The sequence below is a fragment of the Myotis myotis genome, unplaced genomic scaffold, assembly GCF_014108235.1.
Source record: "Myotis myotis isolate mMyoMyo1 unplaced genomic scaffold, mMyoMyo1.p scaffold_m19_p_1, whole genome shotgun sequence".
Taxonomy (NCBI): domain Eukaryota; kingdom Metazoa; phylum Chordata; class Mammalia; order Chiroptera; family Vespertilionidae; genus Myotis; species Myotis myotis.
Genome location: NW_023416313.1, coordinates 67470367 through 67497567, shown reverse-complemented (window position 1 = coordinate 67497567; position 27201 = coordinate 67470367). Strand labels below are relative to the sequence as shown.

Below are 27201 nucleotides of genomic sequence, written 5' to 3'. Positions count from 1 at the left end.
AGAGAACTTACGTTTGAAAACTAGAAATGTCATCTATAGCAGTGGTTCTCAACCTGTGTGTCACGATCCCTTTGGGGGTCAAACGACCCTTTCACAGGGGTCTCCTAAGACCATCGGAAAACACATATATAATTACATGTTGTTTTTGTGATTAATCACTATGCTTTAATTATGTTCAATTTGTAACAATGAAATTGGGGGTCATCATAACATGAGGAACTGTATTAAAGGGTCGCGGCATTATGAAGGTTGAGAACCACTGATCTATAGAAATAGAGCCACTGATTCCAAAACAGAAAGAATATGATTAAAGACCTTCTTCTGGCAATACCACATTAAAATAGCTGAAATTTCTTATATTAAAAAACATTCTACAACATGGCTGTATTTTATTTTTTATTATATTTAAAAACTTTTTAAGTTATATTTGACATACAATATATTCATTTTAGGTGTAGAACCCAAATGATTAGACATTTATATAACTTACAAAGTGATCACCCATTAAATCTAGAACTCAAAATTAACCCCAAGAAATCTGAGGCATTTCTATACACCAATAGTGAACTTTCAGAAAGAGAGACTAAAAAAACAATCCCATTTACCATTGCACCAAAAAAATTAAGCTACCTAGGAATAAACTTAACTAAAGAGGTAAAAGACCTCTACTCAGAAAACTACAGGACGTTGAAAAAAGAGATAGTGGAAGACATAAACAGATGGAAGAACATACCGTGTTCATGGATTGGTAGAATCAACATCATTAAAATGTCCATACTACCCAAAGCAATCTATAAATTCAACGCACTTCCCATTAAACCAACGGCATACTTCACAGATCTAGAACGAACTCTCCAAAAATTCATCTGGAATAAAAAAAGACCCCAAATAGCTGCAGTGATCCTGAAAAAGAACAAAGTAGGTGGGATCTCAATACCAGATATCAAGCTGTATTACAAAGCCACTGTTCTCAAAACTGCCTGGTACTGGCACAAGAACAGACATATAGATCAATGGAATAGAATAGAGAGCCCAAAAATCGGCCCGAACCAATATGCTCAATTAATATTTGACAAAGGAGGCAAGAACATACAATGGAGTCAAGATAGTCTCTTCAATAAATGGTGTTGGGAAAATTGGACAGATATATGCAAGAAAATGAAACTATACCACCAACTTACACCATACACAAAAATAAACTCAAAATGGATAAAGGACTTAAATGTAGGATGGGAAACCATAAAAATTCTAGAAGAATCCAAAGGCAATAAAATCTCAGACATATGCCGAAGCAATTTCTTCACTGATACAGCTCCTAGAACACTTGAAATGAAAGAGAAAATGAACAAATGGGACTACATCAAAATAAAAATCTTCTGCACAGCAAAAGAAACCATCAACAAAACAACGAGAAAACCCATTGCGTGGGAAAACATATTTGCCAATGTCATATCTGATAAGGGCCTAATCTCCAAAATTTATAGGGAACTCATACAACTTAACAAAAGGAAGATAAACAATCCAATCAAAAAATGGGCAAAGGATCTAAATAAACACCTTTCAAAAGAGGACATTCAGAAAGCCAAGAGACATATGAAAACATGCTCAAAGTCACCAATCATCCGAGAGATGCAAATCAAAACAATAATGAGGTACCATCTCACACCTGTCAGACTGGCTATCATCAACAAATCAACAAACGACAAGTGCTGGAGAGGATGTGGAGAAAAAGGAACACTTGTGCACTGCTGGTGGGAATGCAGACTGGTGCAGCCATTATAGAAGACAGTATGGAGTTTCCTCAAAAAACTAAAAATGGAACTCCCTTTGACCCTGTGATCCCTCTTCTAGGAATATATCCCAAGAAACCAGAAACACCAATCAGAAAGGATATATGCACCCCTATGTTCATAGCAGCACAATTCACCATAGCTAAGATTTGGAAATAGCCTAAGTACCCATCAGTAGATGAATGGATTAGAAAACTGTGTTACATCTACACGATGGAATACTATGCTGCGGTAAAAAAGAAGGAACTCTTACCATTTGCAATGGCATGGATGGAACTGAAGAGCATTATGCTAAGTGAAATAAGCCAGTCAATGAAGGAAAAATACCACATGATCTCACTCATTCATGGATAATAAAGACCATTATAAACTTATGAACAATAATAGATACAGAGGCAGAGCTGCCTCAAACAGATTGTCAAACTGCAGTGGGAAGGCCGGGGAGGGTTGGGGGGCAGGAGGGAGGGGGGTAAGAGATCAACTGAAGGACTTGTATGCATGCATATAAGCATAACCAATGGATATAAGACATTGGGGGGTAGGGGAGGCCAGGGGATTGTCAAGGGCGGGGGAAAAAAAAGGGACACATATGTAATACCCTTTGTAATACTTTAAGCAATAAAATAAAAAAATAAAAAAAATAAAATAAATCTAAAACTCATCTCACACCATACATACTTATTACAATGTTATTGACTATATTCCCTATACTGTACTTAACATCCCCATGACTAGACTGTAACTATAAATTTATACTTCTTAATTCATTCACCTATTCCACCCACTCCCTTCACCTCCCACCTATCTGTCAATCATCAAAATGTTCTGTATCTATGAGTCTGATTCTGCTCTGCTTGTTGGTTTATTTTGTTTTTTTAGATTCTACATGTAAGTGAAATCATATGGCATTTGTCTTTTCTTTCTCTGTATGACTTATTTCACTCAGCGCAATATCTTCTATGTCCATACGCGTTGTTACAGATGTCAAGAGTTCATTATTGCCGAAACCGGTTTGGCTCAGTGGATAGAGCGTCGGCCTGCAGACTGAAAGGTCCCCGGTTCGATTCCGGTCAAGGGCATGTACCTGGGTTGCGGGCACATCCCCAGTAGGAGATGTGCAGGAGGCAGCTGATCAATGTTTCTCTCTCATCGATGTTTCTGACTATCTCTCTGCCTTCCTCTCTGTAAAAAATCAATAAAATATATTAAAAAAAAATCTTTAAAAAAAAAAAAAAGGGTTCATTATTTTTTACTAGAGGCCCAGTGCACAAATTCATGCACCAGTGGGGTCTCTCAGCCTGGCCTGTGAGGATCAGGCCAAAACCAGTTCTCTGGCATCCCCCAGGGGTCCTGGATTGTGAGAGGATGCAGGCCAGGCCGAGGGACTCCACTGGTGCACGATTAGGGCCGGGGAGGGACTGTGGGTGAACTCCAGGGTGTGTCTATCCTGTCTTGCCCAGTCCCAATTGGCCAGACCCCAGCAGCAAGCTAACCTACCGGTCAGAGTGTCTTCCTCTTGGTGGTCAGTGCGTGTTATAGCAACTGGTCGAACGGTTGAATGGTCTGACACTTAGCATATTAGGCTTTTATATATATAGATGGTTGGGTCATATTCCATTGTATAGATGCACTACTTGTTCTTTATACATTCATCTATTGATAGGCCCTGAGGTTGCTTCCATATTTTGGCTATTGTAAGTAATGCTTCAATGAACATATGGATGCATGTGCTTTTTGATTTAGTGTTTTGAGGACCCAGAAATGGAATTGCTGGGTCCTTCTTTGTCTCTTTTTATAGTCTTTGTTTTAAAGTCTATTTTGTCTGATATAAGTATTGCTACCTAAGCTTTTTTTATTTTGTTTCTATTTTCTTGAAATATCTTTTCCCACTGTTTTACTTTCAATCTGTGTATGTCTTTCAATTTGAAGTGAGTCTCTGATACACAGCATCTGTTTTCTTATACATTTAGCTACCATATGTATTTTGATTGGAACATTTAATCCAAAGATATCACAAGAAAACTACATAGCAATATCTTTATGAATATAGACATAAAAGACCTCAACACAATTCTAGCAAGGCCAATTCAATAGCATATTAAAAGGGTTATACACCTTATAGACCAAGTGGGATTTATCCCAGGAATGCAAGAGTAGTTCAACATAAAAAAATCAGTGTAATACACCACACTAATACAACAAAAAATAAAAACCATATGATCATCTCAATAGATGTAGAAAAGGCATTTGACAAAATCCAACACCCAAAACCAAGGAATAGAGAGGACTTCTTGTACAACTAACATCATACTGAATTGTGAAAAACTGAATGCTTCCCTCTAAGACCAGAAACAAGGATGTCCATTGTCACCAATGATATTCAACATTGTGGTGTTAGCCAGCAATTAGACAAAAAATAGAAATAAAAGGAATCCAAATTGAAAACGAAAAAGAGTAACTAACTTTTCCCCCAGATTACACGATTCTATATGTGAAAATTCCAAAGAATCCATAAAAAAATGCTAGAGTAAACAAACAAATTCAGCAAAGCTACAGGATACAAAATCACACAAAAATCAATTCTGTTGTTATCCATGTGCAATCAACAATCCCAAAAGCCAATTACAAAAGCAGTTCCATCTAAGTAGTGCCTAAAATAATACTTAGGGTCTAGCTGGTTTGGCTCAGTGGATAGAGCGTTGACCTGAGGACTGAAGGGTCCTAGGTTTGATTCTGATTAAGGGCACATGCCTGGTTAAGGTCTTGATCCCCAGTGGTGGGTGTGCAGGAGGCAGTCAATCAATGATTCGCTCTCATCATTAATGTTTCCATTTCTCTCTCCTTCTCCCTTCGTCTCTTAAATCAATAAAAATATATTTTTAAAAAATAGAACAATACTTAGGAATAAATTTGACCCAGGAGGTAAAGGGCTTGCACACTGAAAACTATAAAACATTGGTGAAAGAAACTAAAGAAGACCCAAATCAATGAAAATATTTCCTTAGTTCATGGGGAGGTAGATTTAATATTGTTAAAATGTCAACCTCATCTAAAGCAATTACAGATACAACATAATCTCTATTAAAATTCCAATGGCCATTTTTTCTATTCATAAATGGAAAAGTCAGCCCTCAAATTTTATATGAAATTTTAAGGGGCCTTGGATATCCAAAATAATCTTGAAAAAGAAGAAGGTTGGAGGACTGAAATTTCCAGATTTAAAAACTTTTAACAAAGCTATAATAATCAAAATTGTGTGGTATTGGCATATGGAAAGACATATAGACCAATGCAATAAAATTAAGAGGGCACAAATAAACCCATGTATATACAGCTAATTGATTTTTTCTTCATCAAATGGCTCTTCTACAAGTACAAGAAAGGAGTTGAACACTTACTTCACACCATATACAAAAATAATTTAAAATTGATCAACAACTTAAATATAAGAGCTAAAACCATAAACTCTTAGAAGAAAACATAGGATAAATGTGCATTACCTTGGACTTGCTAATGGATTCTTAGATATAGCACCAAAAGCACAGTAGCAAAAGAAAAAATATTGAACTTCATAAAAATTAAAAACTTTTGGGCATTAGAGGACAGTATCAAGAAAGTGAAGAGATAATTCACAGAGTGGTAGAATCATATATCTTTCTGTTAAGGGTTTAATATCTAAAATATATAAAGTATTCATCAATAACAGGACTCAACAACAGAAGGACAAATGACCCCATTAAAAAATGAGTATAGGCTTTGAATAGACATTTCTCCAAGGAAGATATACAAATGGCCAATAAACACATCAAAAGATACTTATCATTAGTAATTAGGGAATTGTGACTCAAAACCACAATGAGATAATATTTTGTATCTACTTGAATGGCTATAATCCATAAAACAGAAAATGACAAGGTTGGTGAGGAAGTGTAGATGTCGCTGGTGGGATATAAAAGGGTGTTTTCTGTGGAAAACACTTTAGCAGTTCTTCAAGAACTTAACCTGGAATTATCACACACCACTAATTCTACTTCTAGGTAGATAATGAAAAAGAATTGAAAACTGGGGTTCAAATGGATATTTGTATACTAATGTTCGTTGCAGCATTATTCATAATAGCCAAAAGGGAGGAATATTCCCAAGTGCCCATCAAAAGACAAGTGGCTAAATAAAATGTGGTGTATACATACAATGGAATATTATTAAGCAACAAAAATAAATGAAGTTCTGATACATGCTACAATATAGATGAACACTGAAAACATTGTGCTAAGTGAGGTAAACCAGTCATGAAAGGACAACTTTTATATAATCTTACTTATATGAAATCTGTAGAATAGGCAAATTCACAGAGACAAAGTAGATTGAAGGTTTACCAGGGCTGGGAGGAGGCAATGGGGTGTTATTGCTTAATATTACAGCATTTCTGTTCGGAGTGATGGAAAATATTTGGGAACAGAGAGTTGTACCAATTGCACAACAGTGTGAACATCATTAATAAACTGAATTGTAAACTCAAAATGGTTAAAATGACATTTTATATTATCTATATATATGTTTTACCTCAATAAATTTAAAAAAATAGTTTACAAAAACAAATAAAATATTTTACCTGTAGCATGATGCGATTGAAAATAATATGATTAGAAAGTATGCCACATAAAACAAAGGGATCACCGTCTTAGAAGTTGCCTCAAATTCCAGTTGTCTAGAAAGTGATGTAAAGTAGACCACCTGCCACAAAAATGTACTCAGATGAATAACTCTTAGTTATAATATTTGTGAATGAGTTACAAACACTATTAAAACACTCTAGCCTATTGGTGAAAAAAATGTTCAAATTCATTAAAAGATCAAAATACATGAATTATCATTTTAGAATAAAGAATATAGATTTGCTTCCCCCCCCCCTAAATCTCTGACATGCTCTCTAAAGTTTCTTACAAAAATCCAAAGTTTAAAATGTCTGAAAATACAAAATCTAAATTTTACATAAAACTGTGAAATCCTACATAAAACCCTAATATGCAAATTGACCAAACAGAGGAACAACAGGTCACTATGATGTGCACTGACCACCAGGAGGCAGACACTCAAAGCAGGAGCTGCCCCCTGGTGGTCAGTGCGCTCCCATAGGGGTGCCGCTCAGCCAGAAGCTGGGCTCACGGCTGGTGAGCACAGGGGCAGTGGCGGGAGCCTCTTCCACCTCTGCTGCAGGTGGACAGTAAGAAGCAAGGGGTCCCGGACTGTGAGAGGGTGCAGACTGGGCTGAGGGACCTCCCTCTCCTGGTGCACAAATTTCATGCATCGGGCCTCTAGTTATTAATAATTAAAGGACGTGTGGCTTTTTTCTAAAATTTTAGTAGGTTGTTATATTTTACTATTTTAATTGCATAAATATCCTTTCAGAAAGGCCTGGTATTCAAAGGCTTTTTCCAGTGGGTGACTCACTTTCACCAGGCTATTCAGAAATATTAGTAGGTTTCCTAGCCCAAGAATTACTGAACAGTTACCATGTTTCTGGCACTATAATATAATTTACTTGAAAAAAAATGCTGAGCTAGTTATCTTTTTTCAGTAACACTATGGAACATTTGTTTGAAGTTTTTTTGTTTGTTGCTTTTTATTCCAGTGAACTTCAAACAAATTTTAGGGGGCTCCTGGAAACAGCAAAGATTAACTAAAAGTATGAATTAAAAGTTATTTGAGCACATTTTTGTGGCAGGTGGTCTACTTTACATCACGTTTTAGACAACTGGAATTTGAGACAACTGCTACAACAGTGATCCCTTTGTTTTATTTGGCATATTTTCTAATCATATTATTTTCAATTGCATCATGCTACGGGTAAAATACTTTCATTTCATTTTTTTAATAGCATGCTATGAGGTTGGCTGAAGCAAAATAAGCCAGTCAGAGAAAGACAAATATCACATGATCTCACTTATATGTGGAATATAATGATCACAATAAACTGATGAATAAAATAGAACCACAGGCTTGGAAACATGGAACAGACTGATGAATCTCAGAGGGAATGGGGTAGGAGAGTGGTGGCGGGAAGAGATTAACCAAAGAACTTACATGAATGTTTTCATTGCCCATGAATACAGACAATAGGGTGGTGAAGGTCTGGTGCAGGTGCAGGGTGGGAACTGGATGGAGGGGAGTAAGGGGAAAAGAAAAGAGGGGTGTATCTGTAATACTCTCAACAATAAAGATAAAAATAATTAGTTCATCTGAGCCAGTGGAGAGGGAGAAGTTCATAAATATTGTTGTTTGCTTTGTATTTTTCTTTAAATGATAGAGTCAGCCAACTTCATAGCATGCATAAAAAACAAGACAACAAATAAAAATATTTTACCTGGGCATGATGCGATTGAAAATAATGTGATTAGAAGGTATGCCACATAAAACAAAGAGGGAACCATCTTAGCAATTGCGTCAAATTCCAGTTGTCTAGAAAGTGACCACCTGCCACAAAAATTACTCGGATGAATAACTCTTAATTACAATATTTGCGAATGAGTTACAAACACTATTGAAGCACTCTAGCTTATTGGTAAATAAAATGTTTAAATTCTTTAAAAGATCAAAATACATGAATTATCATTTTAGAGTAAAGAATATAGTTTGCTTCTTTCCCCAAATCTCCAGCATGTTCTCCAAAATTTCTTACAAAAATCTAAAGTTTACAATTTCCAAAAAATACAAAATCTAAATTTTACATAAAACTGTGAAATTATAACTAAAGAAATTGTGGCTTTTTCTAAATTTTTATTAGGTTGTTATATTTCACTATTTTAATTGCATAAATATCATTTCAGAAAGGCCTGGTATTCAAAGGCTTTTTCCAATGGGTGTCTCACTTTCACCCAGCTATTCAGAAGTATTAGTAGGTTTGCTGGCACAAGAATTATTGAACAGTTACCATGTTTCTGGCACTATGATATAATTTACTTGAAAAAAAAATGCTGAGCTAGTTATCTTTTTCAGTAACACTATGGAACATTTGCTTGAAGTATTTTTGTTTGTTGCTTTTTATTCCAGTGAACTTCAAACAAATTTTAGGGGGCTCCTGGAAACAGCAAAGACTAACTAAAAGTAAGAATTCCCACGTAATTTGGCTGGAAAACCAATCCCCAAAACTAAGCCTGAAGATCAATGTCTGTACTGAACAGACCTACCTTGAGGATGTAGGATTTGTGTTTTCCACCCAAATGTTAACAAGGATCTACGATTTGTGGCATCCTTCTGGGTGTTCAAGAAAGTTGGATTAAGTGCCAAATACAGTAGCACACGCTCAGCTTCAAATCCAGGACTCCATCACTCAGGGAGTGCTATTGCTATCTATGGGTTATGGTCCTTGGACCAAGTCGTCTTATCCCTCCCACTTTCTCCTGGCCTCCCTATCAACCCCAGCTGCCACGTACCCGCATCATCTTCAAGGCCAAACTCTCTTCAATATTGCTAAATTCGTCCAGGAAATGTACGAGCCACCTCTTGCTATGCTCACTACTCTCTTTTTCTTGGGTTCTCAGGTAATATTGCAGCCGCATGGCTTTGGCCTGCAGGAGTAAATAGTTTGGTCCCATCTGCTTGCCTAAGGTGGTTCCACCAAGGGTGCCCGCCAGGGAGACAGGCTGGCTGTTTTGGATGTAGACGGGGAAGGTGATGCTTTTCAGGTCAAGCTTCTTATTCTGCCAGGCAAACAGGAGGGGGTTGGAGGGCACACAGATGCCCTGGTTCTTGGCACACACCTGACTGAAGAGGATTGGGGTCCCATCTTCCTGAGTCACATTCAGAGCCTGCACCACACTGTCTAATCTGCTAACTTCTGACAAGAATTCTTGTTCCAGCAGGGTGTCAGAGTGTGACACCACTAGAATGGAAGCGAATTGGACCTCAGAGCTCATCCTGAAGATGGAGAAGTGAAAAGAGTCATTAGTGGTGAAATGTCCCTGCACAAAGCGCCGTTCTCCCTTGGCTGGGCTCCTGACGGGGGTGTACTGCTCCTCGAGGTCCTCTTCTTCATCCTTGGGCAGGTAAATGAAGCCAGTGCTCAGAGCAGTTGTCAGCAGAATGGGCACCAGCAGGAAGACCCAGGGGTGTGAGCCCACCTCCCACCCCAACCATCGGAAGGCCCGGGAGAGCGGAGCCTCCAAGCAGTTGGTTTGGCAGCGGTGCTTCTGAGATACTTCGGTTGAGGACAGTCGTAGAGGTGAATCCCACCCCATTGAACTTGACTCCTGAGACTCCATAGCTCCTGGTGGCTCTGCATGCTGCCCCGAAGCCCAGTCCAGCTCAGGTTTCTGTTCCAAGAGCAGCTCTGCCTTCTGGGCCGGGAGTGGTGCTGCCTGCAGATCTGCCCCTTCATCCAAGTCTGGTCCAGGCCCCAATGGCTTCGGCAGGGACTCTGGTTGTTGCTTCTCTGTGGACTCGGGCTCCATAGGTGTGTTGAGACTCATTTCCATGAAGGAAAGGCTAGTAGCTGCTAGGTGAGCACCTATCTCTACCGCAGCAAACGGTTTCCCAACGGATTCCCAACGGTTTCCTGGATATTCTAAGAAGTCTGAATATGGCTGCTCCTGCCTGGATGCTGGAGCTTCCACTGGGGAGCACGTGACTTGTAGCCTGACTAGCCCCAAATGTGTCCTCTCAGGACTTCGTTAATAGAAAAAAATACTTCAGTACTTTAGCGCTGCTCCCAGGGGCTTCAAGTTGTGGCTCCTCAGAGAGAGGGAGCTGAGTGATTTTTTAAAAATTGAACTTATTGGGTGACATTGGTTAATAAAATTATATAGGTTTCAGGTGTACAGTTCTATAATACATTGTCTGTATATTATATAGTGTGTTCACCACCCCAAGTCAAGTCTCCTTCCATCACCTTTTATCCCCCCTTTACCTTCTTCTACCTCATCCCACCTTTTTTCCCTCTAGTAATCACTATACTATTGTCTGTGTCTATGTTTTTTCTTAATCTCTTAAATGCTACGACGGAAGAGTAAACTGGTTAGTGGTGGTGTGTATGTATGTGTGTGTGCGAGCTAAGGAATCAGGACTTCTTTTTCAGCAGCTCACAGAAGTCTCCTTAGGGCTGTTTATATTACTTTTCATGCATGTTTTGATATATGAATTTATCTTTACTCCCTAATCTGTTGAGGAAAACCCTACCATATTTTAGACCCTTAGCTTTTAGTAGTTCTCTTGCCACTTGGTAAGGAAAATGTGGAAGGTCAAGAAGAGAAGAAAAGGTTTGAGAATTTGTGTGGTAAGTAACATCTACTCATTTTTTTTCTGTTGGGAGAATGACAGTCACTTAATATATGCCAGTGATTCAAAATGGGTGGACACTGTTAGAAAATGGTAGGGATGTTAGACATTTGATTATCACGAGTTGGCCCTCTCTGTGAAGTCAGTATCGACATCTGAGGGCACAGATGCATTTCCCTAGGAACTGGCTTGAATCTGGAGTTGGGATCAGGGGTTGAAAGATTAGGGTCAGCAACAGGAGAGGAAAGCAGAGAGTTGCGCCTGGAGCGGATTCTGAGGATAGCAGTGGTGAAAGCAAAGGCAGGCAACGTGGACTTGAGGGTCTCCTGAATTAAAAGGCAGGATGAGTGGGAGAGAGGGTACTGCTGGGAGGAAGGTATTTAATTAAACTGAATTCTACTGAAGCCAGCCCCTGGGCAGTGCTGACACAGACCAAAGCAGGACTGACTCAGGGATACAAACTGCTGCATAAATTATACTAAATGAGTAACACATGGAAAAGGTCTCAGACCCGTCCCTGACACATAATGAAAATTCAATTAGTATTTTTTCATCCCCTTCCTGCTCTTTTAAAAAATAATATATATATAATTTATTGATTTTAGAGAGGAAGGGAGAGGGAGAGAGAGATAGGAACATCAATGATGAGAGAGAATCACCAATTGGCTGCCTCCTGCAACCCCCTACACTGGGGATTGAGCCTGCATGTGCCCTCACCAGGAATCGAACAGTAACCTCCTGGTTCATAGGTCAACGCTCCAGCACGAAGCCATGCCTGCAGGGCCCTTCTTGCTCTTGATGATGCTACCAGGTAGCACATAAAACACACTGTGTTTGCTTGGGCCAAAAGCATCATTTCGACAATATTGTCTCAGAAGCATTTCCAGTGCAATTAAAAGTTGAATTCAATGTGTGAAATGGTGGAGAAAAATAGCAGTCACTGATCAGGAGAGAACACTTCAGCCTTAGCTGGAGTTGAGAAAGAAATAATAGGGGTCTCATTTACCCTGGGGGAAGCAGGAGAATCTGGAGGCCCAAAGCTAAGGGGATTAGTGACCATGACTGTGAGAGGCCTAATCAGCCTGAGTTCCCAGATCTCAGCATCAGACATGAGGCCTAGGAACTGGACAAGCACATTTGTTAAAAGAATGAACAAAGGGCTCAAAAGTGGTCACTTTTCTCTTCCTCCTCCTTCTCCTCCTCCACATCCTCTTTGTTCTCTACAATTCAGCATGGAATTGCTGACAGAGCACAGGATCGCTGGGAAGGAACCTGTGTTCCCTCTCAAATGCTAACGAGTTGGGTGGCCCTGGGCAGCAGCCTGCACTACATCCATGGCTTTCAAGTTTTTACCGTAAGGAACAGTAGGAAAATACATATTACATGGCTGTCCCAGTACATACCTATTTATGAAAGATAGAACATACTCTTACTATGTGTAATGGTATTTTTTATTTTATTTCATTTAAAAAATGCAAGCTTTGACCCAATACACCAATTCTTGGACCCATTAATTAGCAACCAACCTGCAGTTCCTCCTAAAGCCCCCTTCCCAAAGAAACGGGACCAAATAAAATTCATGGACTTTGCAATCTCTGGTTTTATCTCTGTGCTCTTCAACTGCATATAAATATCTAGTTCATTGCTCCAGTGACTTAACAATGACAATTATTTTCCCTTTCCCTGGGGAATTCTTCTTCATCTCCATCTCCTCTAGTTGAAGGCCTGTAGAAAATGGCACACATTCACGAAGAGCTCTCTCTATTTTTTCTTTCCCAGTTAGCATGCAAACAGGACTGCCTTCTTCCTCCTCCGAAATTTAAGGGCCCTATTCGATATATTTATGTGGGCCTCATTTTATGTGTTTTTGTGTTTATTGGTGCAGACCCGTGTTACACGAGCCCCACTGCCACCACGCGGCTTAAAACTCAAGAGAGTTGGTTTCTAACCTTCTCCAGCACAGTGAAGAATAGACCCTCACTGTGCTTCCTGTTCCTCCTCAATGTGCCAGTGAAATTCCTCGGGGTGGAGGGGTAGGAGAATGGGAGAGAGATATAAAATCTCACAGTTCTGGAGCACAGCAAATAATGCGGTGGGGTATACATTTATTTAGAAAACCACAGAGCAAGCCTCAGGAAAAAACATGTAATCGAAAGGCCAGGGGGAGAGCTTGGGTGATCAAGAGCACTCCTTGCCCAAAGACCTTCTGATAAAAAGGAACTCTCTTTGCAACAGCATGGATAGACCTGGGGATTATTATGCTAAACAAAATAAGCCAGACAGAGAAAGGAAAATACCATATGATCTCATTAATATGTGGAATCTAATGAACAAAAGAAACTGAGGAACAAAACAGAACCAGAGGCATGGAAGTATGGAACAGCTGGGGGGGGGGGGGCAGGGGGCAGGAGGACTGGATGAAAGAAGGTGAAGAGATTAGCCAAAGAACATATCTGCATAGCCCATCCACACAGACAACAGTGTGGTGATGGGCAGAGGGAGGGGGGCGGGGGGCTGGGTAGAGGTGGATAAAGGGAGGGAGGGGGATTGGGGACATCTATAACAGTGTCAACAATTAAATAAATTTTTTAAGAGAACCTTTAGATGTTGAAGGAAGGTATCTTCCGTTCCTTGAAACTTGGCTCAGCATCACGTGAACTGGAGAACTGGATGGAAGTAATGGCTTCAGAGTCAGGGAAGAGGGGTCGCCAAGCTGCCTGCGGGTCACATTACCTTTCAGAAGGGCACAGGTGTGACAGAGGAGGGCACAACCAGAGTAGGTGCGCCTGTTTGCGCCTTGCAGTGAAAACAAGGCTGGAGAGGTGAAGGAAAAGAACACCTCTCTGCATTTTCTTCTCTCTCCCCCCCCCCCCCCCGCCCCGCACATCTGAAATAGAAATAGCAACATGGGACAAAATGCTTACAACCATGTTATCTCTGCACTTACCTTCCTCCCTCTGCAAAGCATATAGGGTATAAGGTGCAGATGGCGGCTATCGCCGCGGGCTAGCCTCGGAAGCAAAGTTTTGGGCTGGAGTGGGTGCGCGCGCGGGTACCCACCATTAGGGAGGCCGGCTTCCTGCCCTCTCACCCCAAAGCCCGGGCTGACCCCACCCCGCCTTCACCTCTTCTCCTCCCTCTTTCCCTGCCCTCCCCCTGGCAGGTCCCCTGCGCACCGGCCCCCCGGGGAGGAGCTGGCGGCAGGAGCGCCGCCTAAACTCCTGTCCGGAGCTCTTGGTACCCGGGGACTGGCTTTGGGGCGCCCGCGCACCGCAGGGCCGGGGTGAGCCCACCTGCGCTCTGAGGCCCTGGGGGCTGCTGGGAGGGGCGACGTGGGAGACGCGGGGCGGCCGCGGGTAGGGAGAAGGTGCGCACCTGGAAAGTTGCCGTTGCCTGGTGAGGGTCACGGGTGGGGGGCTCGGGCGCCAGGTGCGTCGGGGAGGACGGGGTGGGGATGAGCGTGAGCCCGCTGTGCGCGCCTTGCACGCCGGGCGCCTGTCCCACACTCAGCGCTCTGGTTCCGGGGCGTTGGCGTGTGGACGCGGGCACGCGTTGCGCTCCCTGGCCGGCGCCTTTCGCGAGCTCCTGGAGGCGGGGATGGCTACTTGATAAGGAGCTCGGTTAGGGGAGGAGGGAGAGCCCAACTCGGGAGGGGGGTGCTTTCTCGGGGCTCTCACGCCTTTAGCCCCAGCGGACTTGCTCCGGGAAGGCTGGGCGCGCGGTCAGGGGTGCGCTCCTGGCCCCGCTTCCTGGGGCGCCGGCCGCTGCTGGAAGGCAGGACTCGGGCAAGGACTCAGGAGTCCTTGTAAACTTTGTGGCTGCTCCGTGGTGCTTTCACATTTCTTGCTCTATATTTTCAGGTGATGAAGAAACAAGAGCAAACACATAAAAACAGAAAAAGTAATGGGTTCAAATTCCATTTGACTGAAACTAGGGTGCTAGCCCAGGGCCGAGAACAGAAAGAACCAACATAGGCATAATTAGCAGGTAGAAAGGTCTGAAAAAAGCCTGCGCTTCCTTATTTCCATCTTATCCCAGGGGTTCCCAGAGACTTTTTTATAAAGGAAGAGAGCAACATACACCTGCCTGCACCACAGTTTCTTAGAAATTGTGTGTGCAAGTTTCTTCTTTGCAAGGAGATCATGCGCCTACATGCATACAGTACCTATTGCCAGTACTGACGTTTAATTGCATCCAGGAGGAGCTAATATCGTGGAGAATTCCCTTTGGGGACTTGGAGGCCATGCTCTCCATTGGAACACTGTGCACCTAAGAATAAGGACAGTCACAAATGGTGCAGAGATCTTTCTCTTTTATGTGAAGTGCTTCACTTAGGTATTCTGAAATCCTTACAAGTGCGGCTAATTCATCTCATAGTGAAGGCATTTGTTGCCCGGACCTTACCCAGATCTTTTGATCCCATGTTGTCTTGCTTCCTCTCTGGGCCAGCAATTTTCAACAGGTGTGCCACAAGAATTTTCTAAACATGCAGCACCTGGCTATTTAGTCAAAGGCACTAACCTCTTTCCCCTTAGATTGTAAAAAAAAAAAAAAAAAAAAAAAAAATGACAACAGCCAATACAATAGCTGTCCTGTGTAAGTAAATAAAAAATTTACGTATTTTTTGACAGATTGGAAAAATATATTATATACTAGAGGCCTGGTGCATGAATTCGTGTATAGGTGGGGGTAGGGAGGGGGCGGGATGGGATCAGCCATTGGGGCAGGTGGTGGGACGCCCTTGCTGGCCAGGGATCCGGATCTGTCCCAGGGAAGCAGCCGCGGTGCCCAATGCTGACTTCTAGGAGGCCAGTGGCACTGTTGGGATCTTGCTGGTGGCGCTGGTCTGTTGGTACTTGGTCCATTCCCTGAGATTGGACCTGCAGGACTACTGAGGGAGTGAGTGCCTGCCACCAGACTGGTGGGCCGCCAGGATGGGTCTGTCAGCTGAGTGGCGGGTGCTCCCACTGTGGGAGTGCACTGACCACCAGAGGGCAGCTCCTGTGTTGAGCGTCTGCCCCCTGGTGGTCAGTGCGTGTCATAGCGACTGGTTGACCTGTCATTCCAATCATTCTGGTTGTTTGGTTGTAACGGTCGCTTAGGCTTTTATGTATACAGTGGGGCCTTGATGTACGAGTTTAATTCGTTCCGTGACGGAGCTCGTAATTCAAATTACTCGTATGTCAAATCAAAAAGTAAACGAGTCAGACACATAATGCTGGGCTGATGTTGTGGCGTTCACTGTGACGTTCGCTGCGCCAACTAGCGGTGGGGTATCTGAAGCTGGCTCGTAACCCGAATTTATCTCACATCTCAAAGCAAAAAATCGGCTGAGAGACAGCCCGTATCTCGAAAAACTCGTTAGTCGGGACACTCGTAAGTCAAGGCCCCACTGTATAGATTTTTATAATGAGTCACTAGATTCACATAAATATTTAACTTTGGGAGGTGGGGTTTGAATGGAGACTCTTGCTCTTACAGAGGGTGGATGTGTGTGATTGTGTTAAATCCCAGGATTTCTCAGTCCATACAGATTGTCTTAACTACTGCAAGATTATGCTTATAAACTATTTCAGTCAAGTTTATATTCATCAAGAGCTGGAGGGTTTGGTTGAATAGCTATGGGATCAGATTCTCCTTTTGTTCTTGTCTCTCCTTTTGATTGTTTGACACTATTTAGGTAAAAGTCACCCAGAGTACAGAGGGCCACGATCAGCCACAATCGATAAAAATATTGCAGATAAAAGAACACTTTGGAGAAAAAGCTCTTATCAGATGAATCCATGAATTTACATATACTAAAATAAATCTTTGATTGCTTTTAAGTTTAACTACTCATTTAGAATTGTCAAATTAAGCTATCAAATTAATCACAACTAATGTCCAGGAATTAAATAAAAATTATACTTTTGCACAGGAAATAAGTTAGAAAGTCATAAGTTTGCTAGTGAAAACAAGTGTTCTATTTGAAATTGTAGTTGAAAAAAGAGAGAGATTAAGTCAAAATTATAATTTTCTCAAGAATGAGTTTTTATACTTCCAGGGTTTGAAATATTGCCAGTTTTCCCTTTTTAAAAAAAGTCACCTGCCCAACTAGTGTGGTTCAGTGGTTGAGCGTCAACTTATGAACCAGGAGGTCACAGTTTGAATCCCTATCAGGGCACATGCCCAGGTTGCGGGCTGGGTCCCCTGTAGGGGATGTGTAGGAGGTGGTCAATTAATGATTTTCTCTCATAATTGATGTTTTTATCTCTCTCTCCCTCTCCCTTCCTCTCTGAAATTAATAAAAAAAATATTTTTTAAAAAGTCACCCTTGCTGGTGGTGCTCAGTGGTTAGAGTGTTGACCTGAGAATTGAATGGTTTTGGATTTGACTCCCAGTCAAGGGCACCTGCCTGGGTTGCAGGTTTGATCCCCAGCTCTCTGTGGGAGGCGACCATTCCATGTGTCTCTCTCATATCAATGTTTCTCTCTTTCTTCTGTCTCTCTCCCCCTCCCTCCTTTCCACTCTCTCTGAAAAGCAATGGAAAAAATGTCCTTGGGTGAGGATTAACACATACACACACACACACAAAAAGTCGTAATGACTTCACATATTTTGTGTGCTTTTTAAATGTTGTTATTGACTTCAGAGAGGGAGAGAGAGAGAAAGAAAGAGAGAGAGAGAGAGAGAGAGAGAGAGAGAGAGAGAGAGAGAAATATCGATTTGTTGTTCCACTTATTTATGCATTCATCGGTTGATTCTTGTTTGTGCCCTCACTGGAGATCAAACTGGCAACCTTAGTGTATCAGGATGATGCTCTAACAACTGAGCTACCCAGACAGGGCTCTTCTGTGCCTTTTTTTTTTTTAATCATCATGACAAAAGTCCTATATTTTAAAGAATTTTTAACAGCTCATTTTGCAAGTTTTAGGAACAACTTAAAATAATATATTTGAAATTTCTACCTGAACCTTAGGTCTTTTGAGGTATGAATTTATTTAGTTGACCTAACTTACGGAAAAAGTATTTATAAAAGTTAGTCAAGTGTTTCAGGAGACACTTTGTACTTCCTGGAATTCAGAAGACAACCTCAAGTCTGAAGAATTACTTTTTCATAAATGTAAATAACTATAAAAGATCAAGTTAAAGTTTTGAGAAACCTTTTTTTTTGGAGTTATATTTGTTTATAAGTGAATACTTGAAATTAGTTAAGAAGTCCATTGAAATTTATGTTATTACTATTGCTTTTTCCATAAAATAAATAAAATAAAATCACATGCTCATAAAGGGAGCAGTACTTCCCTTCATTTATCTTCCCCAACTTTTGTGTAGAAAGCCCCAGTTCTGCTTATTTGTGTGTCAGGATCACATAAGGATGGAACAAAGAGAGTGTCCATAAATTAATAACTGAAGACATATTTTATTATTTAAAAATCATAAGGCTATTATTTTTAAAGAAAATTCAACTATTTAAACTTAATGTTATGACCATTATGTTAACAATTTAGAAAATGAAATTTAAACACAAGTTGCATTTTTCTTTCCCATTTTGTAGCTGATAACAAATGTTAATAATAGGGAAATTATCCTTTTTTCGCTTATTTGTGACAGAATAGAATGCATTCATGTAATATAATTCTGTCATTTTATTCAAGACTTCAGTGTATTTGTTTTTAAGATTTACAGATTATGCTCATACCTCCAAGCAAAACAACTAAAGTGTGAAAGTGCAAAGAACTTCATGAATGTACTATAGAGTCAAAATAGCTTTTGAAAGGAAATATACTGTCTTGTTTTGCTAGCCAATTATAATGTTTTTCATGAGAAACATGGGAATTTATATTTAATATAAACACTGAACTCCCCAAAGCATATGAAAGCATAAAGCTAAAATCAATGAGGAGAGTTGGATATAAATATTTTTTACATTTTTGTGCATTTTTATGCTATCACTTATTAGGGCCACTGACTGTGACACAATATTCCTTATATTCTGTAGTATTTCCATGACTTGACGTTAAATAGTCCCAGGTGTTCTTTCAGAATTTTATGTACAAAAGTAAATCCATGGCACTTACACAGTTACTGTGAAAGAAACATGTGCATTTACAAACATCTAATACTTCTGAAGTGTTTGCAGAGAAGTCTAGTCAAAATGATGACACTGACAAGTGAAAAGGCTGCCATACCTTTTCTTATTTTTGAACTCACAAATCAAATAGTTGGCCTACATCCAAGATCACATCTGTATCTACATATCTATAGACTAGAGGCCTGGCGCACGAAATTTGTGTACGGGTATGATCCCTAGGCCTGGCCTGCAATCAGGGCCATCTTCCCCAGCTACCAGCAGCCGGCCCCGGCCCCCTGCCACCACCCACCCCTGGTTCCCCATTCACCATCAGGCAATTGGAGCCTGCCAGCTGGGGGGAAGGAACCAAGAGGTTGGCCATTCCCACCCACTCACCAGCTGCCCTGGTTCCCTGTTCGCCATCGGGCAATTGGAGCCTACAGGCTCTGGGAAGGGACCGAGAGGTTGGCCAGAAGATCGGCGCCTGCAGCCTGGGGGAAGCTCCTGGGTTGAGTGTCTGCCCTCTAGTGGTCAGTGCACGTCATAGCGACTGGTCGTTCTGCCATTTGGTCTATTTGCACATTACCCTTGTATTATATACTAGAGACCCGTGCATAAAAATTTGTGCACTCGGGGGGGGGGGGGGGTGGAGGGTCCCTCAGCCCGGCCTGTACCCTCTCACAGTCTGGAACCCCTTGGAGGATGACCATCTGCTGGCTGAGGCCTGCTCCCTGGGGGATTGGGCCTAAGCTCGCAGTCAGACATCCCTCTGGCAGCCCAGAAGCCCTCGGGGGATTCCACTTGCCAGTGGGGAGCAGACCTAAGCTCAGAGGCCGGCAGCGGCAGGCGAGGAACCTTGGCTTCCTCCATCGCCAGGGCAAGCAAGCCTCCTGTTCGCTTCAGCTGCCTGGCTGCTGGCCGCCATCTTGGTTGGCAGTTAATTTGCATATCACCCTGATTAGCCAATGGGAAGTGTGTCGGAGGTACGGTTAATTACCATGTTTGTCTATTATTAGATAGGACTAGAGGCCAATGCATGAAATTCGTGCATTGGTAGAGTCCCTAGGCCTGGCCGGCGATCAGGGCCAATCTGTGGGGTGACCAGCAGGGTGTTGGGGCCCCTGCTGGCACCCATCTTGGCTGGCCTGGGCCTGTGGGCTGTGGGCAGCTCCTGCATTGAGCATCTGCCCCCTGGTGGTCAGTGTGTGTCATAGCTACTGCTCATTCTGCCAGTCATTCCACTGTTCGGTCTATTTGCATATGAGGCTTTTATTATATTACTAGAGGCCCGGTGCACAAAAATTTGTGCACTTGGGGAGGGGGGGGGTGGAGGAGGGGTCCCTCAGCCCGGCCTATGCCCTCTCGCAGTCTGGGACCCCTTAGGAGATAACGACCTGCTGGCTTAGGCCTGCTCCCGGGTGGCAGAGGGCAGACCCAATCCCTAGGTGCAGCCCCTGGTTGGGCTCAGAGCAGGGCCGATTGGGGAGTTGGGGCGCCGCCCCCTGTCATGCACAGAGCAGGGCGGATTGGGAGGTTGCGATGCCACCCTCAGTGATGCTCAGGGTAGGGCCGATTGGGGGTTGGGGCACCGCTCCCTGTCACACTCAAGGCAGGGTCGATGGGGAGGTTGTGGCGCCACCCCCTGTCACGCACAGAGCAGGGCGAATCAGGGGGTTGGGGCGCTGCCCCCTGTCACGCACAGAGCAGGGCCGATCAGGGGGTTGGGGAGCTCCCCCCTGTCACGCACAGAGTAGGGCCGATAGGGGAGTTGGGGCACCGCCCCCTGTCACACACAGAGCAGGGTGGATCAGGGGGTTGGGGCACCGCCACTGTCACACTCAGGGCAGGGCCGATGGGGAGGTTATGGCTCTACCCCATCACACACAGAGCAGGGCCCATGGGGGGAAGTGGGGTTGGGGCGCCGCCTTCTATCACCCACAGAGCAGGGCCGATCAGGGGGTTGGGGCGCCACCACTCTCACACTCAGGGCAGGACCAATGGGGAGGTTATGGCTCTACCCCATCACACACAGAGCAGGGCCGATCAGGGGGTTGGGGCACTCCCCCCTGTCACACTCAGGGCAGGGCCGATGGGGAGGTTATGGCTGTACTCCGTCACACACAGAGCAGTGCCGATCAGGGGGTTGGGGCGCTGTACCCTGTCACACACAGAACCGCAGGGCGATCATGGGGTTGGGGAGCTCCCCCTATCAGGCACAGAGCAGGGCCGATCAGGGGGTTGGGGCACCTTCCCCTGTCACGAACAGAGCAGGGCCCATAGGGAGGTTGTGGTCCCGCCCCCTGTCACACACAGAGCTGCAGGGCGATCTGGGGGTTTGGGCGCTGCCCCCTGTCACGCTGATCCCGGTGCTGGGAGGCCTCTCGGCTCCGCTGATCCCAGTGCTGGGAGGCATATTACCCTTTTACTATATAGGATAGAGGCCTGGTGCATGGGTGGGGGCTGGCTGGTTTGCCCTGAAGGGTGTCCTGGATCAGGGTGGGGGTCCCCACTGGGGTGCCTGGCCAGCCTGGGTGAGGGGATGAGGGCTGTTTTCAGGCTGGCGAGTGACTGAAGCTCCCAACCACTCCTTTTTTCCTTTTTTTTTTCTTTCTGGGCCAGCTTTAGCTTTGAGGCTTGGCTCCAGCTCTTAGGCCTCTGCTGCTGAAAGCAGGTTTCTGGCCTTTGTTTACCTTCTGTATTTGAAACAATGTTGCGATCCTGCTGGGTGAAGCCCGACAGACTAAAGCAGGTTTCTGGGGTTTTGTTTAGCTTCTATATTTGTAACATTGTTTCTTAGAGTTGCAGCTCAGAGACCAGCAGCGGCAGGCGGGGAACGTTGGAGTCCTCCGTCTCCGAAGCAAGCAAGCCTCATGTTCACTTTAAGCTGCCTGGCTTCTGGCCGCCATCTTGGCTGGCAGTTAATTTGCATATCACCCTGATTAGCCAATGGGAAGGGTAGCGGTCGTACGCTAATTACCATGTTTCTCTTTTATTAGATAGGATATATAGCATATGTACATGCAAGTTGAGTACAAACTACCCAGTTCCCAATTTGAAGGCTAATCAAGCTGAAGTGTTATCACTGATGTCTTCTAGCAAAGACCCTGTAAACTTGGGAGGGACTATGAGTTATGTCAGAAAAATCTCTTGATGCTAACTCTCTGATAGCAGACTTCTCTGGAATATAGAGATGGGTTACCAAGGTTGTCTCTGTCCCATCATTAAAGGAAAATGAAAGAACTATTCTTTGTGTGATGCCACTTTTGAGGAAGTTGCCTAGAGCAGTCTCAATGTACTTGCTACTCCAGGTTACTTTATGAATCTTAGAGCACTGAGTACCCTAGGGATGTGCCTTTTTTTTCAGTGTCTTTAGTTTATAACTAATAGAGGAAACTAATTAAATAAAGTCTTTAAATACTTCACCCAATGCTTGACCCATTGATATTCATTAGGTTACTAAATTTACCATCATTAGAGCACATGCCACAATTCATTGTATTTAAGATATTAATTCTATGATGCACCATATTATATACCTCTGAGAAAGAAAGATAATTCTGTAAATTACAGTATGACTCATCATCAATTGTTAAGATATGTTCTGATTTTAGAGATTTTAATGGAAAGTGTACATATTAGATTCTATGAAATGAAAGTATTTTAGTATTACTTAATTCATTGGACGATAGGGCAATAAAACACTTTCTTTGGGTTTTATTCTTGATTAGCCTATTATATGTTAACTACTTAAATGTTTTTCCAATAAATTTCTCCGATCAGTTAATTTTGTTTTTGCTTGCCTATCCATTAGCAGTTCCCGTTTGATGAGAGGAGAGGCATTTTCTGTGGCTTACACAGGAGCAGCATGAGATTCCATACGTAGTTGCTGTCACTGATTTCTCCATGTTCCGCCTGCAGTTATCTTCTTGTCCCCTGAATTGCTTGTATGCATAACCTTTATTGAAACATATTTCAAATGCTTTTTTTGGAAAACGATGGAGTATAGCTTTTGACATTAAAAAATGCATAGTTTTTGGAAGATTTAAGTGATGGTGTTTTGTACAAAGAATCAGATTTCCTAATAAAAGTAGGTGTTTAATTTCTACCTGTGGAAATTGACTTTCCTGTTTTGTTTTTTTCTTCAGTGAAGATGTCAGAGCACCTTGAAATTTGTCAATTATGATATAACTTTAAAGAAACCAGCTATCAAAATAAACATGATTCAAATTGTTCAGAAACCAATGTACATTTAAATAGATTTTGTTTTAAAATGGGGAAAGAAGTAAACATTAATTCAGGTTTAATATATAATTTTGAAAAAGTACGTAATTTTATTTATAGGATATCAGTTTGTTTTCCCTGCCACTAAATAAATGTTGAACAAGCATTTTAAAAATCATTAGTCTATGAAGGTTATAAAACGTGTGTCAGGTTGTCCCTAATGGCATGTGAGCTCCTTTATCCCCGATTGTATCTATACATCATTGGTCAATAAGTTTTCTTAAGTGCATGGATAAGTGAATTATTGAAATGAAATGGATCTATAGAACTTTAATATGTAGAGTTCCTCTCTCTAATTTGATTGGTTTTCTTTCCTGGCTGTGTTTGTCTTGGATGATTGAGTGTGTATATCATTTGAACAAATGATCTTAATTCCTGTTATACATTGTTATTTATCTCAAAAACTCATATGCTGAAGCCCTATCCTATCATTCCACAAAATGTGACATTATTTGGAAATAGGGCTGTTTTAGATTTTAGTTAATATGAAGGTGCATTAAAATAGGGAGGGCCCCAATCTAGTATAACCGGTGTCCTTATAAAAAGAGGAAACTTGGACATAGCCATGTACACGGTGAGAGTGCAATGGGAAGACAAGGCAGAGATCAGGATGATGTCAGAAGCCGTTTTTATTTTTCATCCTATATAATAAAAGCCTAACTTGCAAATCGACCAAACAGTGGAACAACTGGTGGAATGACTGTCACTATGATGCACACTGACCACCAGGGGGCACATGTTCAATCCAGGAGCAGCCCCAAGCCTGCAGGCCCCAGGCCAGCCAAGTCAGGTGCCAGTGGGGGCCCCAATTGCCCTGCAGATCGTCCCTGATTGCCGGCTAAGGTAGGCCCAGGAACCCTACCTGTGCATGAATTTTATGCACCTCACCTCTAGTATATATGTAAGAATTTAAGAGTGGTTTAAGAATCTCCTAGATCACAGCTCCGCTCATATTATTCCCAAGATCACCAACATTTCATAGCTTACCATTGACTATTATGTAAATGCAAAGACTTCAACTTAAATATTGTGGTCCCAGACTTTCCATTCTAGCCCTATCTTCTCTATTCTTCATCCCTCCCATTATTCTGTTTGTATACTATATCATCTAATGAAATTACACTAGTTAATTCCCAAACCATGCCTTGTTTTGTTTTGTAAAGATTTTGTTTGTGTTGGTTCCTTCATCTAGGAATAGCTCATACCTATCCTATATAATAAAGAGCTAATATGCTAATGGTTATGACGCTCTCACGCCATAATGACTATTCAGCAGGAGGCTGCGTGTGCAGTGGGGCAGAGCCACCGCATTGCTCCAGAGATGGGGCGGAAGCAGGGAGGTGCCCGGAGGAGGCGGGATCATCCCGTGGCAGGGAGGGCGCGGGTGAGAGCCCATAGTGTCCCCCTCACCAGTCCTTTGCCACCCACCGCTCGCACTCAGTGTGCCCACTGCTCACCTGCCAGGGGAAGGAGCGCAGCATGCACACCTCCAGGAAGCACCACTCGAAACTCTGCAGCAGGCAGGAGGCTTCCATGCTTTCCTCCAGTGCCATGGTGGGGCGAAGCCGCTGCATTGCTCTGGAGACGGTGGAAGCAGGGAGGTGCCCGGAGGAGGCGGGACCAGCCGAGGCGACTCGCAGGACCTAGGGTGGGGGCGGGACCAGGCACACTAGAGCTCTGGGTGGAGAGGTTAGGGCAGGGGTGGGCAAACTTTTTGACTCAGGTCAAAATGGGTTCTTAAACTGGACCGGAGGGCCGGAACAAAAGCATGGATGGAGTGTTTGTGTGAACTAATATAAATTCAAAATAAACATCATTACATAAAAGGGTACGGTCTTTTTTTTTTTTTTTTTAGTTTTATTCATTTCAAACGGGCCGGATCCGGCCCGTGGGCCGTAGCTTGCCCACGGCTGGGTTAGGGTGTCAAGGCGGGGCGGTGGGCGGGTGGGTGGGGCCATGTGATTTCCCATGCCGGGTCACTAGTTTAACATTTCCTCAAAGCTTGGGACTGAGTGTATTTAATCTGATTTCATCCCTCTGTTTGCAACCACTCTGTTTAAATGCACAACACTAGGTGTGGAGGATAATAAACTAACCTTTTGGGCAACATCAATCTAAAAAATGACTATTGTTCAGAATACCACCAAATTGTAGCTATTAGCTTTTGGTACTTGCGTCCATACCTTAAAAAGAAACAAAACAATATAAGACTTAAAAATAAATTGGATAGTTTTCTTTATTATCTCTCTTTCCATCCATGCCTGAAACAAAAGCGACTTTAACATGAATTGGTTTTGTGGAGGCTGTGATTCCAGATGCTTGTGATACATTTTATTGGTCTTGTCTGTTTTCTCTCATAATTTTCCTGTGGCCTTTTACCTGAATTCTTCTAGCCATGCTCCTTAGGAGCCATGTTGCAGGCAGCCTGGTTTTGAATCTTCCATCTGCAGATTAGTTCCAGTCCACCTCAGGCTGGAAAGACAGACTCTAGCCACTATGCTTCTTAGTTTGTTGTTGTTTTTTCATTACAGGATAGAGAGGTTGGAGAGAATATAAATGAATAAGTTTCTTGCAGCTGTGATCAATTTTAGAAAATGTCTTCACCATTGATGTAATTCTTTGGTTCATACTTGATAGTTACCAGAAGATACTACGTGCTTAAACTGACAAAACTATGGTCTGAGTAGATAATATGCATTGCTAACGATGACTGATTATGTAAACTGAGGAGCACAGTTTTATAGCATCCAAAATCAAAGATGATATGTGGGTTTTTAATGAGAACTATTTAATTTTCTTTGAATGTTTAAATAACAACAGAAAAAAATTATAATTTAAATTATAATTGCAAAATTAAAATGTTGAAAATTACTCTAGAAGTTGGAGAACTAAGGTGGCTATCCTAGAAATTTGCCAGAGTATGTTCCACAACGTTACCTCTATGAGGAACTGAGGGGGGCAGGGGAGTTCACGATCGAACGTGTGGTGGGACATGCACACATTGTATTACTCCTTTGTAATGTGAGAATTAGAATATCACAGGCGCTGCCATGACCCTCATTAGAGAAACCTGTTTTAACCTTGTTTAATCCAACTTTCCCTAAAAGCATTTGTCTGGAGAGCATTTTATATGTATGACATCAATTAACATCTGCAAAACTTTAATTCTGCAGAAAAAACCTGGGGAAATATTGTTTTAATACTTAGAAAAGCAAAGGTTTCAGTTATTTTGCAAATTTAATAAAAGATAAAACATGAATTGTCAACTCTGCTTGAGTTTAGCCTATTCATTTGGCAAACATATAACTTTTTCACTGAAATACAACAAAATCTATGCTGGAAAATTAGTTATAGGTGATCACACTCATAAAAGACATTTTATTTACATTTCTCACTAATTTGTTAAGGAATATAAATATTTAAAAGAGTAAATGTAAAGCTAATATAGAACCATAAGATAGACACATTATTAACATAGAAATATATATGAACTAGAGGCCCGGTGCACAAAAATTTGTGCACTCGGGGCAGAGTAGGGGGTGGGGTGGGGGGGGATGTCCCTCAGCCCCACTTGTGCCCTCTCACAGTCTGGGACCCCTCGGGAGATAACGACCTGCTGGCTTAGGCCCACTCCCAGGTGGCAGAGGGCAGGCCCAATCCCTAGGTGAAGCTCCTGGTCGGGCTCAGAGCAGGGCCAATTGGGGAGTTGGGGCGCCGCCCCCTGTCATGCACAGAGCAGGGCGGATCAGGAGGTTGCGATGCCACCCTCAATCACACTCAGGGTAGGGCCGATTGGGGGGTTGG

The 27201-nt window shown here is 42.6% G+C and overlaps 1 protein-coding gene across 1 annotated transcript in view; it reads right to left on the bottom strand.

Annotated features, from left to right (window-relative positions):
• Positions 1 to 24971, bottom strand: part of PTCHD3 (patched domain containing 3) — a 30699-nt gene extending 5728 nt beyond the window's left edge. The window contains exons 1-4 of the mRNA XM_036313089.1: positions 24855 to 24971; positions 15229 to 15332; positions 9224 to 10454; positions 6403 to 6524 (exon numbers count right to left, since the gene is read on the bottom strand). Coding sequence (XP_036168982.1) covers positions 6403 to 6524; positions 9224 to 10454; positions 15229 to 15332; positions 24855 to 24971 — 1574 coding nt within the window. The remainder of the gene's footprint in view (positions 1 to 6402; positions 6525 to 9223; positions 10455 to 15228; positions 15333 to 24854) is intronic.
• Between the last annotated feature and the right edge of the window lie 2230 nt (positions 24972 to 27201).